The 17,295-nt window shown below is 54.1% G+C and overlaps 3 protein-coding genes across 5 annotated transcripts; 2 read left to right on the top strand and 1 right to left on the bottom strand.

Annotated features, from left to right (window-relative positions):
- Positions 1-405: 405 nt before the first annotated feature.
- Positions 406-6,161, bottom strand: PATL2 (PAT1 homolog 2). Of its 3 annotated transcripts, none has more exons than XM_084532467.1 (19): positions 6,032-6,161; positions 5,766-5,868; positions 5,287-5,570; positions 5,010-5,078; positions 4,858-4,923; positions 4,604-4,771; positions 4,338-4,421; positions 3,790-3,944; positions 3,528-3,611; positions 3,308-3,446; positions 3,018-3,138; positions 2,842-2,939; positions 2,497-2,541; positions 2,235-2,368; positions 1,831-1,990; positions 1,339-1,479; positions 1,160-1,257; positions 938-1,087; positions 406-691 (listed from the first exon to the last, which is right to left on the bottom strand). In XM_084532467.1, the coding sequence occupies exons 1-19, from the start codon at positions 6,140-6,142 to the stop codon at positions 652-654; spliced, it is 2,250 nt and encodes a 749-aa protein (XP_084388593.1). In that variant the 5' UTR covers positions 6,143-6,161; the 3' UTR covers positions 406-651. The 3 variants fall into 3 exon arrangements, with proteins under 3 accessions (XP_084388593.1, XP_084388592.1, XP_084388594.1); XM_084532466.1 differs by having other exon boundaries at positions 4,338-4,424; positions 6,032-6,160; XM_084532468.1 differs by lacking the exon at positions 4,338-4,421 and having other exon boundaries at positions 6,032-6,159.
- Positions 6,162-6,435: 274 nt separating this feature from the next.
- On the top strand, positions 6,436-9,929 carry B2M (beta-2-microglobulin). The gene is made up of 4 exons (XM_084532469.1): positions 6,436-6,705; positions 6,789-7,067; positions 7,836-7,870; positions 9,224-9,929. The coding sequence occupies exons 1-3, from the start codon at positions 6,630-6,632 to the stop codon at positions 7,847-7,849; spliced, it is 369 nt and encodes a 122-aa protein (XP_084388595.1). The 5' UTR covers positions 6,436-6,629; the 3' UTR covers positions 7,850-7,870; positions 9,224-9,929.
- A 3,281-nt stretch (positions 9,930-13,210) lies between these two features.
- On the top strand, positions 13,211-17,099 carry TERB2 (telomere repeat binding bouquet formation protein 2; the record flags this gene model as incomplete). The annotated part of the gene is made up of 6 exons (XM_084532173.1): positions 13,211-13,362; positions 14,782-14,927; positions 15,190-15,251; positions 15,705-15,817; positions 15,912-16,003; positions 16,510-17,099. 6 exons carry the CDS (start codon positions 13,211-13,213, stop codon positions 16,653-16,655), a joined length of 711 nt encoding a protein of 236 aa, XP_084388299.1. The 3' UTR covers positions 16,656-17,099.
- Between the last annotated feature and the right edge of the window lie 196 nt (positions 17,100-17,295).

A 17,295-nucleotide genomic window follows, 5' to 3' on the forward strand; every position in this document is an offset into this window, starting at 1 on the left:
GAGGTTCTTTGTCCCTAGCCATGTGTTTAGACCCCCATCCTCTGTGCACACCCAGATGCCCTCTACATCCCCTCCTGTGTGCACAGACCTTTCCTTTTCCCTTATACACACTCATCTGACATTGACCTCTATGCAAGCTCTGACCACCACCTCTCCCCTGCTGATGGGCTTTTTTCCCCCCCTCCTCTGTTCCCCATCAGGTCCATTTTCATCAACACCTTTTCCTCCATCCCCCTATATCCTCTTACTGGGTCCTTTGGTCCTTACCCCCTTTGCTGTCTTTTCTGCCCTTTTGGATCCCCCTCCATCCCCAACCAGGATGTCTCAGGGCCCATGTTCCAGTGATGCCTCTATCAGAGCCCGGGGACTCAGGCACAGCAGTGGCTGCCCACAGGAGCCACAGGCGCTTGTTAATCACCTCTTTATTTTATTCCAAGTGCTGTACAGAAATTCCCCCCCAAAGGTGCTCTCAGTGCCCCTGTGCAGACCGGCCTCAGCACCCGCCACAGGCTGCTGCGGGGCGCGAGGCCGAAATAAGTTACCCGCGTTCCCTTCCAGTGCATCATGGCTCACCCAAAGTGCCCCACACCCAAGTTGTGGTTGCTTCAAAACTCAAAGTCCTTTTATCAGGCCCTGCCCCACTCTCGGGGCTTAGCACGGCATGGCAGCCTCCGACGGCAGCGGGGAGCACCTGTGGGGAAGCAAGGTTGGAACATCAGCTTGTCACACCACCGTGGGGGCAAACTGGTCAACGTGGACTTGTGTCCACAACAGAGGTTTGTAGACTCATGTCCAACAGGGCAGTGAGAGCCACCAGCACCATCCACCGCTCCTCTCCATGGTCCCCCCCCACCAGGTCCCCTCTCTCCATCCAAGAGGGATTAGCCATTTATAACAGTGGCTACAGGCAGTGGTAGGTGGTCCAGGTGGTACTCACTCCATCTTGGCCTCCAGGTGGTGGACAGTCTGCTTGTCCAGGTAGCGGCAGAAGAGGGAGAGGAGGTTGCTGGGCAAGAAGAGTGGCTCTACCAACGAGGCCTTGGGCACTTGTGACAGCTCCCGAGCGACCAGGAACACTGTGTCTGTCCTGGAGGCACCAAGGGGACAGTGAGCGCCCTGTTGGGCAGCCAACCCTACTCACGTGGCCCTGTGCCCTCACCATGTCTCGAAGTCCCTGCCGTGTGGCTCCAGTGGTGTCTCAGAAGACAGCAGCCCCTCACCACGGCTCAGCAGGGAGTAGAGCAAGGTGATGCCAAACTGCAGAGAAGCAGCAGGAGGAGCACCATGGCTTTGTGTCCATCCGTGATGCCCCCTGCATGCCGGGGATGCCCAACATACCTGGTTCTTCAGGGCCATAGCCAGTGGAAACTCGTCGGACTCAGGCAGGGGCCTGGTAATCTCCTGCAGGACCTGGATCAGCCTGCTGAAGGTCATCCTGCCCACCACCTCATTCAAAGGGCTGTAGAGCAGGGGAAGAGACTGGGCAGGGCAGAGGGGAGAGCAGGGATCTGAGACCGCTCAACCCACCACGGACACAGCCCCATCTCCACCCCACACCTTCAGGGTTTTGGGATGATGCAGGGGACAATGCTGCATATCCCAGGAGCATACAGCCACCAGGACTGCTTTAATTCCTCCTGGAGACCTTTCTCCTCCTCCCCACAAGGGCAGAAGCAAAGCCCTGCACCTGCCCTTCACAGCAGCCTCTTCCCATGCCGACCCCACCATCCACCCAGCCTTGCTGGGACCCATCAGGATGGATGCCCACAGGCAGGGGGACAGGGAAGGGATGCAGCCCAGTAACCCCCTGCCCCAGCTGGAGGTGCTCGCCTCATCCAATGCATCTTTCTTCATGAGGAAGGGCAGGTGGTGGGTGATGGTCAGCAGGATCTTCTCTGCTTGCTCTGAGGCCAGGTGGGGCAGCAGACGCGCCGTGAGCTTCTTGCCTTTCCGTACACACAGGACCTGCAGGAACTCATCCTCTGCCTCCCTGGGGACAAAGGCTCTGTTGGCACGGACTCTGAGGGACCTGAAGCCTCTCTGCCCATCTGGGTGAGGAACCAGCATCACCTCCCTCACTCCTGCGTAGCTCCAGTGGAGGACAAGAATTGCATGTAGGGTCACTACAGATTATGGTGACACACGGAGGATGAGAGCCCATCACCTAATGACTGGGAACTCAGCTAGGACCAGGACACGCTGCCCACCCCCACCTCACCACAGCCCAAACTCACTCCTCACTGCTGCAGGCTCTGATTTTCAGGGCCTGGTAGATACGCCCCGCTTCCTGGGTCTTCTGCTCCTGCTCCTCTGGGGCCAGGGACACCTTCCGCTGCATCTCCTCCACCTCCAGCAGCTGCAGGAAGAGCTGGAGGAATAATGTGGGATAAGGCAGCAGCTTGGAACATCAGACCTTCCCCATGGAGCTCCTTGAACGAGACCCAAGCCCCTGCTCCATCGGCACCGTGCCCCAAAATCAGGACCCCGGCCACTCACCCTCTCGATCCTGTGCAGCGCTCGAAGCCGGTGGCTCCCCGCAGCCTTCAGGAGGGGAGAAAGGAAGGCAGAGTTACAGCCAGCACCAGACACCGCCGCCGGCAGAGCACTGGGCCAGCTGCTCCCTGGGGATCAAAGTGACTTCAGGACAAAGACCAACCCCGCACGGAAGCCACGGCCACCGCCGGCTGCCCCATCCCACCCTGCTGATGCCACCAAGGTGTCACCCAACCACGCGCCCCATCCCATACCCAAAGCAACACCCACGCTGCAGCTCCTTACTGCTCCTGCTAAATTGCTCCAAGACCTGGAAGCAGGCTTGGAGCCCGGTGTCCCCTCACCTACCTCCTCCACCAGGGCATGGTGCACGGCATCAATGGCTCGGCGGGGGCTGTAGCAGGTGGACACAGCGACCTGGCCCAGCGAGCCAGCGATGCGCACCACTGGAAGAGAGCGGGGGGCACGGTGAGAGCGTGCCCCACACCCCGCACCCCACCCCGGCCACCACCACGGCCCCTCACCGGAGTTGTAGGTCTCTACTTTCTGGATGAAGGGCGTCACCAGCTTGGGGGGCTCCTGCTTGTTGCGCCCACCCATGAGCTCCTCTTCTGCCTGCTTGCGCTCCAGCCGATGGTAGTAGGTCTGCGTGGGAGCCAGGAGGGCAGCTTGGGACCATCCAAGCCCTTTTGCCCCCCGTGCCAAGCCCATTTCTGGATGGGGCTCAGCACCCCAGCTCCCTCCAGCTCCCCAAGGTGGGAAGCCACAGCCCCAAGGAGCTGGGTGACCCACAGGACCTATGGTAGAGGCTCACCTGGTAGTAGTAGTCATCATCCATGTTCTCACTCTGCAGCTGGATCATCTCCACCTTCACGACCCAGTCCTTTTCCTTGCAGGTCATCAGCCCAGCGTAAGGGTCAGCTTTAGGGGACCACAGCTTCTTAGGGGAGACACTGTCACGGGGGAGACCACAGCCTGCCGTAAGCACCCAGAGCCCCCTCAGGGCACTCCCAAGACCCCCAGGCCCTCCGTACCTCTGCACCGTGCTGCCTTGCTGCTGCCGCTGGGTCAGGATGCGCTGGTGCTGGGGGTGCAACTGGGTGAGGTGGCTGGGCATGCTGCAAAGGGGGACAGCGAGGGCTGCAGATGCTGCAGTGGCTCCAGAGCATCCCCTGGAACACCCCCTGGGTCTGCTCTCAGCATGGTGCCACAAGTGCCACCACCTCCTCTGGTTAGGGGGCCGCAGCACCCCTCCCCTGTGCCCAGCATCAAAACCCCACTCGCCGTCCCTCCTACCTGAAGTTGAACTGGCTGCTGGCCGAGGGGCTGAAGAAGGGACAGGGGTCCAGAGAAGGAGACATGGGGCCGAAGTGCATGGCGAGGGGCCGCGGCGGGGTGCCCACATTGGGCGACAGGGGCCTGAAACGGGTTGGGGGTGCGTACCCCGTGGACTGCAAAGGAAGGGAGAAGCAGTCAGGTGGCAGGACACCCTGCTGTCACCTCCGAGGACTCCTGGAGGGATGGGCTGGTTCTGCCAACACCACGTCTCGTGCTCCCATCCCAGGCAAGGGTACCCTGGAGTCATGCTGCTGCCCAGCATGCCCCAGATCCGTCAGCAGTGCTCCAACGTGCCACCAAGCACAAGGTCACACCCAGTGCAGGGACAGCAGGACAGATTTGTGAAGCCGTAGCTAACACCTTCCCCATCTCGTATGGAGAAGGGCACCCAGGATGAGACCAAGATGGAAAGGCTGCTGCTCTGGGGAGGTGCTGAGCGGTGCTTGGAGGTGGCTCTTCCAGGCCACGGCACCATCTGTGGGGACAGTGGTGGCCTGCTGTGTTACCTGCTTGGAAGCAAAGGGAGAAGAAGCTCTGCGGGCTGGTGGGAAGGGCCGAGGGGAGCACGTGGAGCGCAGCATCAAAGGTGGCTGCTGCAGGGACAAGCAGACATTACTGGGACCAGCTGGGCACCGGGAATGTGGTCACAGCCATGAATCCCAGCCTGATGGTGGGTTTCATTAGGGGGACAGAGGCATTGCAGAGCTGGGGACAGCTTCTGGAGCAGAGAGGGCAGAGGAAGGGATGAGCAAGACACCCTGAGAGCCCATACCTGCCGGAGGAAGCGCTGGGAGAAGGACTTGGGGGACGTGCCTCTGAAGTCAGGGCGCTTGAGCCGGGGAGAGCCCGCATACCCCCTCTGCACAGGGGAGCTGAGGAAGTCGAGGGCCACGTTGGCAGCAGGAGGGGGCGTCTCCAGGACCTGCAGGATGGCTTTGTCCTGTGGAAAGAGGTGGCAGGAGGTGGGAACGCAGCCCTGTCCACGTGCCACAACCGGGGACGCGTGGGGATACCCCTGGGACCCACCTCCAGCATGGGGTGGGGTGGGATGCTGCTGGGGCAGGAGCCCCACACCATGGGCTCCATGGCCAGCTGGAAGACAGAGAGAGGTCAGCACGGGGAGGAGAGGGGCAGGGGACACTCAGACCCCATCACCAAGGAGGAAGGGACATTTTTACCATGTCCTCTTTGCCAAATTCTGCCCAGACAGAGCCAATCCTGCTGTCCAGCACTGCTGAGTCCTGGCTCTGGGAGCAAAGAGGACAGTTAATGGCACACACTTGGCCACAGCACCACGGACCCGCCCTTGTCCCTCCCAGAACCACTCCTTGCCCTCTGTAGGGCACAACCCACGGCGTGTGGATGGAGGGGCAAGCAGCAGGTCCATGGCAGTATCTCTGCTTGGACACTGGGGGCTCAGCGCTGGGTCCCCCTCCCACCCCACTCAGGCATCACCTCCAGCGTGGGCTTGCTCTGCACAGCTCTCATCACCGCTGGGTCTCCCAAGTCGTTGGGCTCATCCTCATGCTCTTCCTCAGCCCCCAGCTGTTCTTCTTCCTCCTCAGAGCCCACCTGCTCAGCATCAGGCTCCATCCCACCTTCACCCTGGGGCTCTCCCTGCTCCTCTGGTGGTGGCTGCCCCTCATCTGCTTGGGGCTCCTCCTCGGTCTCCACGAGCTCAGGGCTCCTCTCCAAAGGCACTGGGGTTTTCACAGCATCCTCCTCAGTGGAGTCACGGTCTTGCAAGGGAAAGCAGGGTGCGTTGGGGGTAAATAAGTGCCCAGGAAAACGCCCCCAGGCTCCCTGTTGAGCTCTTTGTTAGGTATAAGGACACATCCCACCTGGGGAACACCTTCCTCACACCCCCAGCCTCCATCCTCATCCCACCAGGTGCTGGCTGGTCAGCCCGAGTCTGGGACTCCCCTTAACCTTACCCAACCCAAACGTCATCTCATTGTACAGGTCAAGCTCCTCATCCTCCTCGGCCATCTCCTCCAGCAGAGGCACATCTTCCACTAGCAGGTAGTCCTCAAGGATCTGGGGGGCGAGAAGGCAAAAGCAGCGTGGGCACCAGCGAAGGAGACAGCCGGGGGAAGAAGAAACCCTCAACAGGGGGGCACCCAACCCTTCCTGGGAGCTAACCCCACGGCTGCCCCGCAGCTGGAAGAGACGAGCAGGAGCAACCCCCAGGCACCAGCACCTGCCCTGCTGGCTCCCGGGGACCACCCCTGACCCCTGCGGGACCCTCAGCAGGGACCGAGCACCGCGAGGAGCTCGGTGCGGAGCCCCAGCGCTCCCCACGTGCCACCATTAGGCTCCAGAGTGAACACCGGGACGGGACGGGACGGGACGGGGCCGGGCGGGGCGGGCACTCACAACCCTCTCGCCGCCCTCCGCCATGCCGCGGCGCCGCCCGCCCCCGCCTCCCTCTACGGGGCCGCGCTGCCCCCGCCGCCGCCTTTTACCGGCCGCCGGCAGCGCGCATGCGCGGCCGCCACGCCACGCCCCCCTCTCGGATAGGCCACGCCCCCTTCGGATAGACCACGCCCCTGCTGCCCCGTTAGGGCGGTGGAAACGAAAGCGAAAGCGAAAGGCGCGCACTGCGCACGCGCGCCGCGCCCGCCGCCCGCTCTCTGCAACCTTTACTCTGCCTGTTTGCCCGGATACTAGTGACGCGGCGGGGAGGCCGCCTCACTATTGGCCGCGCGCCGCGGCGGTGATAAATAGGAGCGGGGCGCGCGGGCGGGGCCACTCGTCGAGGGGAGCGGAGCGGCGCGGAGCGGCGCGGAGCGGGAGGCATGGGGCTGGCGGCCAAGGTGGCGATCGTGGCGCTGGTGGCGCTGGTGGCGCTGCTCGGCCAGGGGCAGGCCAAAGGTGAGTGCTCGGCGCTGCGAGGGGCGCGATGGCGGGGCTGTCCCCGGTGGTCCCGGCGCTCAGCGCTGCCTCGCCCCTCGCAGCGGCGCCCAAGGTGCAGGTGTACTCCCGGCACCCCGCCACCGCCGGCACCGAGAACGTCCTCAACTGCTACGTGGAGGGCTTCCACCCTCCCAAGATCGACATCGCCCTGCTGAAGAACGGGGAGCCCATGAAGGACGTCAAGTACAATGACATGTCCTTCGGGGACGACTGGACCTTCCAGCGCCTGGTGTACGCCACCTTCACGCCCACCAAGAGCGACGTCTACACCTGCAGGGTCACCCACGAGGCCTTCCAGGAGCCGCAGTTCTTCAGATGGGGTATGGTTTCCTCTCCGCGTGTCGCTGTTGTTCGCATCCAGAAGCCTCGCTGATTTTGGGCTCAGGCTCTCTAGAAACAGGGCGCTGTCGTGGAGCGTGTTTTGAAGGCTTTGTTCTAGACGTACGTGAGCACCAACAAAAGTAACTTGGCTTGGAAAGACTACGCACCAAACCCGTGCGAGAGTTAGCTCGCAGCAGATAGGGAAGGTTTGCTTTGGCATTGCCAAAGGTCCTGTAGGTAGCTGTCCCCTGCCTTCCTGGCCTGCCTATGCTGGGCCTGACAACTGTTAATAGAGCTCTCTGGGTGGATTTATCTAAAAAAATGGGTGATGCAATGATTTTTGGCTTTAATCTAGTGGTAAAGACTGACGCTTACTGTTTAGATCACGCTTACTTGAATTCCTGTCTTCCCCTTGTGTGCCTTGGCTCCTAAGCCAAGACTGCTGGTGCTCCTCTTAATGCTGACGGCAGCATGTGAGCATGAAGTTCTGGTCTAAGGGCAGCTGGGCATCTCCCGAGGCAAACCAGGATCTTTCCAGCCCTTGGTTGTTGGGTGAAGCCTTCTAAGAGTAAAGCACGATGCTTGGGGTGAACATAAAGAAGAATGCAGCAGTGGGGAGTGATTTTTTGGTGATCTGGTCTGTGGTTAGTGGCAGGAAGCACAAAGCCAAGCAAGGGCAGCTCTCTGAGGCTGTTCCCCACAAGGGTGGGCCCTATAGTGACTACTGTTTGCTCTGAAGCCTAATGCTGTGTCTTTCTTTCTTGTAGAACCAGACTTCTAAGATGTGCCGGGGATAATCATGGTGAGTTACACTCGTATTTTGTGTGCCGGTGGTAAAGGGAACATGGACTGCTCTCTGTGGAGGGAAGTACATGGCTTGCAGAATTGAGGAACGAAAGGAGTGACCACAAAAACCCCACCGTGTTGCCACTGAATGGGGGCTGAGCTGTCCTGAAGCTCTTGCTATTTACTAAATATGGCTAATCCTGCACTGGGCATATTACTGGTGGTATTCTGGAAACTTGTGATGTGCGAGGCACAGATCGCTGCAAACAGCTAGATTAACTCTTGATAGAGAAAACTGAGGATGTGTGGCTGAAAGACCTGAAACTGAAACTCCTCTGAGTACTCCAGTTGAGGCTGGGTAATTATTGACATTGTGCAGGATAAGCCTTTGCCAGGCCTTACAGGAATTACCCCCCCTCCCTCCCATTGGTGAAGAAAATGTTAACAAGGCCGTTAGACTGAGACTGAGTCATGAGTCACATGGACTTTGGAAAAACCCTGGGGCATTGCTTCTTAAGATGTAGAAGGATCAGAGTCCTTTCCTTGCTGCTGTCTAGTGCTGTTTTCCCTAAAGGTCTCTCCAACAAAGGCTGGGAGGGGTGTTGGTCTTCAGGGACAGGAGAAAACTGGAGGTGAGGTCACCAGCTTCCTGGGATGAGGAACAGGATATACTCTTAATTAGCAGCAGAAATGTGTGTGGTACTGAGGGATGGGGAAAGGCTCAGGAAATTCACCCAGAGTGGAAAATGGTTGGATTGGAAGAATATTTAGAAGGGATGCCCCAAGTGGTTAGATATTTTCTTGTAGCTTGGGACATGTTGCTGAGGTAAATGGGCCTGTGATTCGATGTAGTACAGACAATTCTGGGTTACAGAGCTCAGAAAACTGATATGGCACCTCTGCCACTTTCCTGGGGATGGAAACCCAGCCCTAGAGCTGGGCCTGGGGTGTGGCGTGCCCCAGTGGTTTTGGTGGGATGTCTGCATGAAGGTCTCTGATAGTGAGGGATGCTAAGCTTGGTTGGGCTGGGACTGTAGGGCAGGGACAGTCCTGACTTTGCTGGAGTCTGGGGGTAATGATTTGCAGAGCTGGGTTAGAGGAGCTGAGAGCAGGATAAAGCAAGAACGTCTGTGAAGGCATTGTTTAGGGTGCAGAGCACTGATGGTCTTAACAGGGGATTGCTTGTTGAAGTCTGAACCCCCCGGGCGGAAGGGACTGAAAGTGGTTTCTGCAGTGCTCAACGGTGGGTCTGTGTGCCTGTAGCTGGGACTCTGCAGTCAGAATTCCCTTGTGGAGAGCTCTTCCTAAACAATAATTACAACTGAAGCTATGCAGAGTGACTGATGTTAGTCTTCTCTCTCCCATGCAGATCTGAAGAATTTTTCCCTGCAAGTCTAAATGAATTTGAGCTTCTGTCCTTTCTACATATGATGGAAAAGAGCAATTGTCTTCATCATGAAATTCCTTCTCTTCACAATGCTAGGGGTCGCCTATAGTTAACAGTGGTTGTCTGAACTCGCGGTATTATGTTCCTGGCCTCCTTCACCATGAAATTAGAATACTGAGGAATTTGGCATCAGAGGAAAAGTGGGCTGAGGGAGGGCCTGAACACTGCGGCATGTGGCAGATGTTCTGCAAGCGCAGTCATGCTGTGCTGTTGAACCACCCTGACCTGGTTAGGATGGAGATGCAAAGTGAGCTGATCTGGGGGGGAAGGAGGGGGGAATTCTGAAAATTTGGCTGTGTACCAGGAGATTTGTAATGCAAATTTACACCTTCAAAACATGTGCATAACTACCCTCCCCCATAATATAATTAAAAAAAACATCCTCTAACATCTGCTCTCTGTAAGCATGTCTGGCTGTAGCGACAATTGGTTGGTTTTGTAGAATCATTATTAAAGAACTATTATTACAGCTTATCATCAAAATAACCTTCACCCCAAAGTAGTATGCTAACTAGACTTTTCTGAACACGTAGGTATAAGTGTCTGCATTACCCATTAGAAAATTGTAGCTCTTCAGTGGTCTTCAGTGTACCTAATTTTTATCTAAATACAATCAGAAAACTTAAAAGGAGTGTGTCTTTCTGAAGTATATGTGTCTTTAAAGTATTTCTGCAGAGTCCTGTACCAGCCTGAACCAATTTTTTGGACTCTGCTGGGTTGTGGGCTGATCCAGAGTATGGTGGAGCTGCACTTGGCTGCACTTTTTTCCCCCATTGAGAAGGTGCAGGCACACTTTTTTTTTTTTTTTTTTTGGAGGGGAGCCACTTAGTCCCTCAAAAGGGAAAAAAATAACAAACGAAAGCAGGACATCTGGCTAATGCTTTTCAGGGCATGTGCTGTCAAAGATGGACTGAGGGGAAGTAGGATGTATCAGCTAGTTTCACTTCCTTTTTTTTTTTTTTTTTTTTTTTTAATTCTGCAAGGGGCAAGCTACAGCACATGGCCTCATGGGGGCTGTTCTGTCACACCTCAAGCTCAACAAGAATTTGATGGCATTACCCAAAAATGGTGATACTGCAGGAGCTATGCTGCACAGCTGGGCAGCCTGCTTTAATTTTATGAAGCAGCTGTTGTGATTCCTTGGTCCTGTTAGATCAAGGAGGATCTGATTAGCGCAGAGCTCACACCTGAACAAGGATTCTTGGCTACCTGGTGTGTGTGGTTTATTGCACTTGCTCTCATGGGTAAAGATTCACGGAGGCTTGCATATGCCAAGGCATCACATACTGAAGGTTTACCTGATCTTGGTTTACTTCACAGCTTTTTCTGTTATATTTGCACTTTCCATGATGAACACGGAGAAGGGAACTTGCCATATGCAATCCTCTGGCTTTCTGCTTTGCTTGAAACTATGTTTTACTCAAATTGTTTACTACAAGGGGCGTGCTCTCCTAGCCTCGGATTGGAATCAGTCAGGAAATGCTAGGTGCTCTGGGAATTTCTATCCATCAGGAAAGGTGTGCAGGTGGGGCATTGGTCTTACCCAGGGCTCACTGTCCATCTCCTTCCAGACCCTTTGTTCAACCCAACAGTCTCTCAGGTGGAGGAGGTAGATGGAAACCTTGGGGTCTCCACTGGGGTGTTGGTGGTGGGTTACATGTTCCCTATCCAGGAAAATCCTGTGTGAGTACAAAGATGGGTTCAGGACCTGGGAAGTTGGGGGGTTTCTGAGGAGCTGTCTTCTGCAGGAGCAAGGGGAACCCTCGGGAGCATTCAAACCAGGATGTCATGCCTGGGTGGCTGTACAAAACACATGTCACCCAGCCTGGGACAGCAGAGCTCGCCCAAGCCACTGCAGAGCTCAGCTTGCAAGGTCAACCATGCTCTGAAGATCAGCCATCCCCACCAGTGGTAGAAGATAGTCTGGGAAGGAAGACAAGGTTGGAAATTCCCCTCCAGAGATCCCTGTGGAGCAGCATAGCCTGCTGCAAGAACCCAAGGTGGCTTGAGCCACAGATGGTGTTCTGGCCTCCTCTGATTCAGGGGGAGCCACCAGGTACCTGCCACCACCCTGGCTTCCCCTTTACTGGCTGCAAATGCATCACAGGGTGATGGCTGGGTGTCTTGCACCAACAGGAAAACCTCCTCCTAATTAAGAAATTGGCTCCGCACAAGCTGAAAACGCTATGGCACAGGTGGTGCAAGAAGACCACATTGCTGAAGGAAACATCCAACAACATCATGCTGCACTAGGGAAGTTGTTGCCCTGATTGCATCTGTGGGCTTTTTGTGGTATTACTTAGGAATTATTTTGTCAGCATACTCAAAAATCCCCTTTCTGGGGAGTATGATGCATGACAGTCCCAAAGGCTGGCAAATTTTGGGATCATTTCTAGAAAAAAGTTCTCTGTTTGAGGGGGGTCCAGCCGGGGGGGTGGTGGGTGGTGGTCCAGAGATATCTGGGATGTACTTGCACTACTGCTGCAGTTTTTTCAGTGCAAGTTCCTAGGGGATGGAATTGTCGAGGGATATCTTGGCAAGTATGAAGCATGAAACAAGCCTCATTTGTGCTTTATGAATTACGAGCAGTTTTGCTGAAAGCAAGCTGTTTCCCAGATCAACCAAGTATGTGTTTTTAGTACGGGTTACTTCTTCAACGTCATGTCACCTTAGAGTCTCTGACACTTCACCAGTTCCTGCATGACAGGGAGAAAAAAACAAAGGGCTCAGGTAAAAGAGGAGGGGAAAAATCTTTCAAGACACAGCTGAATATAGACGTCCTCCAGGAAAAGTGAAACACCAAACAGAAAAGTGAAAAACCAAACAGAAGAGATGCTGGTGCACCTCCAAATGCTTTTCTTTACGTCTTCAGATTGTGTAAAAAAATGATGAAAAATGAGTATGAATCAAAGACCAGGGCTTTCTGCTTCACCTTTCAGTATGGCTGACGCATCACTTGCCTGTTTGGGGCACATTCAGCTCTGTTCAGGTTTCCAGAGGTGTCACCAGCCGGGCTACGTCATGAAGCATTTCTGGAGGACGTGGTGGTCAAGCCTTGTACATAAACCTACCTCAGCTGGTTAAAAAGTCCCACTTGACCCACCTGTGTGCCTAACTGAAACCACCCTGAGCTATTTTGGGGCTCCAGAGGCACTCAGAGCCCTCAGCAGGTCCCTCCCTGCCCGGCTCCCCTCAGCGTTTCCCGCCACCGCCATTGCCCCTCAGGGTCCTGCCTCACCACCCCTCAGGGCTTCCCTGCCATGTTTCGGGGCCGCCGTGCCTGGTTCTCCCGCAGCGTCCAGCCCAGCCCTCAGCAGCTGTGGGGTGAGCCCTCAGTGGGGCAGGGACCCCCTGTGAGGAGCCCAGGATGGGTCACGGGGAGACCAATGGCTGTGGGGCCCATAATGGGGCCTGATCTGGGACACCCCGGGTACACTGGGGTGTGAAGGGACATGTTTGGGGTTTAGTGATGGGTGTGGGGACAAGGGGTAGGTAGTGCCCCACATTGGGGTGGTGGGGGGACACACTGGGGTGGGGGGGCACATTGGGGGACATGGGGATGTTTTGGGGTGTGGGGACACATTGGGGTATGTGGGGAAACACAGGGTCTGGGGACATGTTGGGGTGTGTGGGGCTGTCTCGGGGTGTAGGGGGACTCATGGTGGGGTGGGAGGCACACTGAGGTGTGGGGATGCATTGGTGTGTTGGGGTGTGGGGGGACATGGGGGGCACACTGGGATGTGGGTGAACACACTGGGGTATATGGGAACATGTTGAGGGTGTGTGGGGACATGGAGTGTGTGGGGGGACACAGTGGGGTGTGTGTGGAAATGTGTTGGGGTGTGTGGAAATTCTCTGGTGTTGGGGGTGTGTATTTAATCCAATGTGGGGACAAATTGGGTTCTGACGATGTCTCGGGGTGTGTGGGTACACACTGGGTTGCCTCCCGTCATCCTCACCCCTGTTCTTCCTCCTGCAGTGGCTGGCGGGGGGTTGCTCACCCGCTGGCAGGATGCTGACTACCTTTTCAGCTGCGATGCCGCCCACCCTGACACCCTCAGGTTGTCCCTCTCCCCAGCTGTCCCCCCCTGCTGCCACCTCCTCACTGCCCAGCACATGCTCGGGAAGTGCCTGTGGTCACTGTTAGCCCCCTCCATCGTATGCGTGACATGCTGGAGGGGCTCAGCCATGCAGCTATGTAGCGACAGCAAAAGTAAAAGCACAGATAATGATAACAGTTGTGTTAGCCCAGTATTTAATGGGTATAAACATCCTCTGCAGGTCAGGGTGGTGTTCTGGAAGTGCCTTGTACAGTTCCTGCTGCGGTCTGCTGGGGTTTTATTCTTAGTCTGCTCCGACACAGAGCTCGTGCATGTGAAAACCTGCACCTACAATAAAGTGTGTCTAGAACTATCCCAAACAAAACATAAAATGGCTGTGAAAATAATGCAGCTTTCCATGCATGAGGCTGGCTTCAACCCAGCACTGGGGACGGTGTTGTGAGAAAAGGACGGTGCTGATACTGGCATAGCTTTTTGTGTGGGAAGCAGAGCAAGGTAGGAGCTGATAAAACTGCATTCACACTCCAAGTAGTACTAGCAAAAATAAAACCCACCTACACTTAGTGCTGGTACAAGACCTCTGCACAGAACCAACTGATAAAAGCTTTTAATTGTGCAAATCGAAGTAATGGTGCTGCTTTGTTCTCGCTACCTTTGACCTGACATGCTAGAAAAGCACAGGGTCTAAAACAGAGCTGACACCATCCCCAAGGCCATGGGGTAAACAAGGAAGTAACCACAAGAAAAGAAAAAGAAAAAGAAAAAAAAAAAAAAAAGGCAGGGCGGAACTTTGTGACAGCAAGCCTGGAAACGAGAATAACCCAGCAGGAAAAGAGTTGAATTGATATTTTCCTTCTGTTTCATATAAAAATAATAGAGCTCGATAATGTTTTTACAGGAGAACTACAGAAGTAAGAGATTATTCAGGATCTTCCTCCACCTAGTGAATAGCTGTGTAACTTATCACGCAAATACATTTATGTGAAAGGGAGCGGTTTCTCCTGATCCTCTGCACCAGGCTTTCCTAGTGGCTGAAAGCAGGTTGTTTTAACACATTATTGCTTAGAACTGGCTTAGATTTTGTAAGCCTTCAGACACCGAGGCCAGCTTTGGGAGTGGAATCCAGCAGATCCTAAAACAGAGCCCTTCCTTCAGCCACAGCATTCCCTGGCACATCCTGCTAGAACAGGACGTTGCTGGTAGAGTCTCAGAAAATAACAGCTTTTCCTTGGGTACTTTTTCACCCTGCAAAAAGGCAAAAACATCCAAGCAGGTCAGTTTTAATGACAGCACACATCCTTTCACACTTGTTTTACCCAAAGCTGCCCCCTAGCCCTGTATCTCCAGATTGATCGAAGCCAAAGCTATTTCTGTTCTGCTTTTATTTCAGGCTTACCTTCAGGAACCATTCTTTTTCAGGATACATGAGAGCCAGGAGTACTTGGATGGCAGAGCTACAGTTTTCCATTCCTGCTACCTCTCTGCCTGGGCAAACACCAGTGCAGAAATGAAGGAGTCAGTGGTTCTGGGCCACTTCATTCTGCCTCCTGCCTGCCTGCAAGAAGGTGAGGGAGAACATCAGGTGGCTGCTGCGCTCTGTATTCCCCAGTACACACAGGGGTGCCAACTGGCATCAATCCTTGGTCCCCTGTGCCCTGAGGGTGGGGGATTTCCTTGTGCTGGGAGCAATTCTTCCTCCCTGGGGCTGAGGAATTAATGCTCCACCTATTATACTGTTAGGGAGCAATGCCACTCAGTGAGCTCCTGCACCACTGGGCAGTCTTCTTATTTCGTGCTTTTACCGTCATTTACTTTTGTTCACGGCAGAAATCAGAAGAAAAATTGGTGGCTTTATTTGGGAGCAGATGGATGATTCCCTTGCAGAACAGGTAAGATGAGAAATACTGCAGGAGGTGGTGTAAAAATCAGTTGTAGCAACTGGTTTTCATCCCGGACCCTCAACCCAAATACAGGATGAAATGTTCTTGCACTTGTTGCACTGCATGTGTCCCTCTCAGTGTGACAACCCAGGGACAAAATACTGGCACATGCAGGAGGGATTTTCTCTCTTGCCCACGCAGGCACCCGGTCTGTACATCCTTCTGGGGACTGCCTGTTGCTGAGGTCCGAGTCCAGCCCTTTTGGTGCAGCATTTTCTTTCCCCATGACAATTCCTACTGTGTGCTGTCTTCTTGGAGGGATTTCTCAGTACTTTTGAATCAAAATTCATCATAATCTTTATAACTTTATTATAAAATATGCTGGAAATCAGAATTTCTAAAACTGCCTCAAGGCAAATGGACTCAGGGCACAATTCTAAACGAACTCTGTGCTGACACCAGCAGAGACCTAATGAAGATCTTCAACCTAATGAAGATCTGACGGACGAAGCAGAGATGGTGAGAAAAGACTGCAAGCAAGATGTGAGGGAGGATGTACGGAACCTGTCTGAAAGGTATTTCTGGCCTCCATGGTAGGATTTGGATATGCCCTTGCCTTTCAGAAGATATCCAACATGAGGGAAATAACAACTTTCTCCTCCAATAAAGCAGTGAAGAAAACCCAGGCTCCAGAGCATCGACCCAGGGGGAATTTTCATACCATGCACTTAAGGAGTACCCGATGAATAACATGGTGACAGGTAATGTGTAGCATAGGTAGCCTTGTAACAAGTGGAAAATATGCCCCAAAACAGCTGTGGGTGCTGATGAAGCCATACTCACCCCTTGGGATTGCTCTTTCCCCCCTTACTCTTGCTGGACTCAGAAATGGCTACAGGTTTCACCTGAAAGATTGTCATTTTTTGTTGACACTGCTCACTTCTGATGGAAACTGCTTATTGCTCATTGTCCTAATTTGCGTGGCATGTGCAAATATCAGAAGTGGTGCAGCAGTTGTGTCAGGTAAGAAGGTTGAGCTTCCTGGGTGGTAGATCAGAGCCGTTTCCCTAGACATTATCTGACACCAATTTCCAGTCATTAGAAACTTGAGAGCGCAACCAGCCTTTGCTGTAATTCCGAGGGCACAGCTGGAATTGGTCCCCTCCCCTCAGCACTGCTCATTTTCCATAGTTCTAATTTCAGCTGAGAAATGAGAAATTAGGTAGCTCAGGGCTCCCACAGTGAGACCAGCACTTTCCATTCCCAGGCTACACCTCTGCTCGCGACATGAAGAAGTACGTCGGAGAGCTACGTGATTTCATTCCTGGCACCTCGGGTTACGCAGCATACTGGATTCAAAACGAAATCAAAGTTTACTCTGATGTGAAAACTAAAATGAAAAGAAAATTGTAAGTAAGAGGAGGCTGTTCTCATCAAAAGCTTAACAGAGTGCTGCCAAAATGCTGTCAGCCCGGTACGGCGACTCAATTCTGTTTAGCAACATCCCATGGTTAGATTCTCTGATGCCTTACCTACTTTTCTGCAGACTGATGGTTATTTTTACTGTCAGTCTGTGTTCTCACCGTGTTTTAGTTAAATAGTGAAGAGATTGGTGGTATTAAGCTGAGAATTCTGTTACATCTCCGTGGTGTTTAAGGGGATTTGTAACTTGGCCCTTTGGTTCATCCTGACTACAGCTCAGCATGTTCAGTGTACATTTAAATACCTGGCTACGTTTGTTGTAAACATTTTATTCCTATTTAAATTCCACAGAACACGTAAATATAGACAAATCTCTGAAAGACCAAATCCTTTGCCTTTTTATTTATATGGAGTACTTAAGAGGGTCATCCTGTGACTGCATGTTGGAAGAACACGCAGAGCAAAGGAAGTGGCTTCTCATCACAGCCCTGCCTGTAGGATCCAGTGCCCCACCAGACTGTGGTCAGCACCGTCACGGTGGGCCTGGGACACCCAGTACAAACACGGAGCCTCGTGGGCTTGTGTGGGTTTTGAGCACAGGCCCTAAATGTTCCCTCAGCAGAACCCACCT

The sequence above is a fragment of the Aythya ferina genome (assembly GCF_964211825.1).
Source record: "Aythya ferina genome assembly, chromosome: 11".
NCBI classification, from domain to species: domain Eukaryota; kingdom Metazoa; phylum Chordata; class Aves; order Anseriformes; family Anatidae; genus Aythya; species Aythya ferina.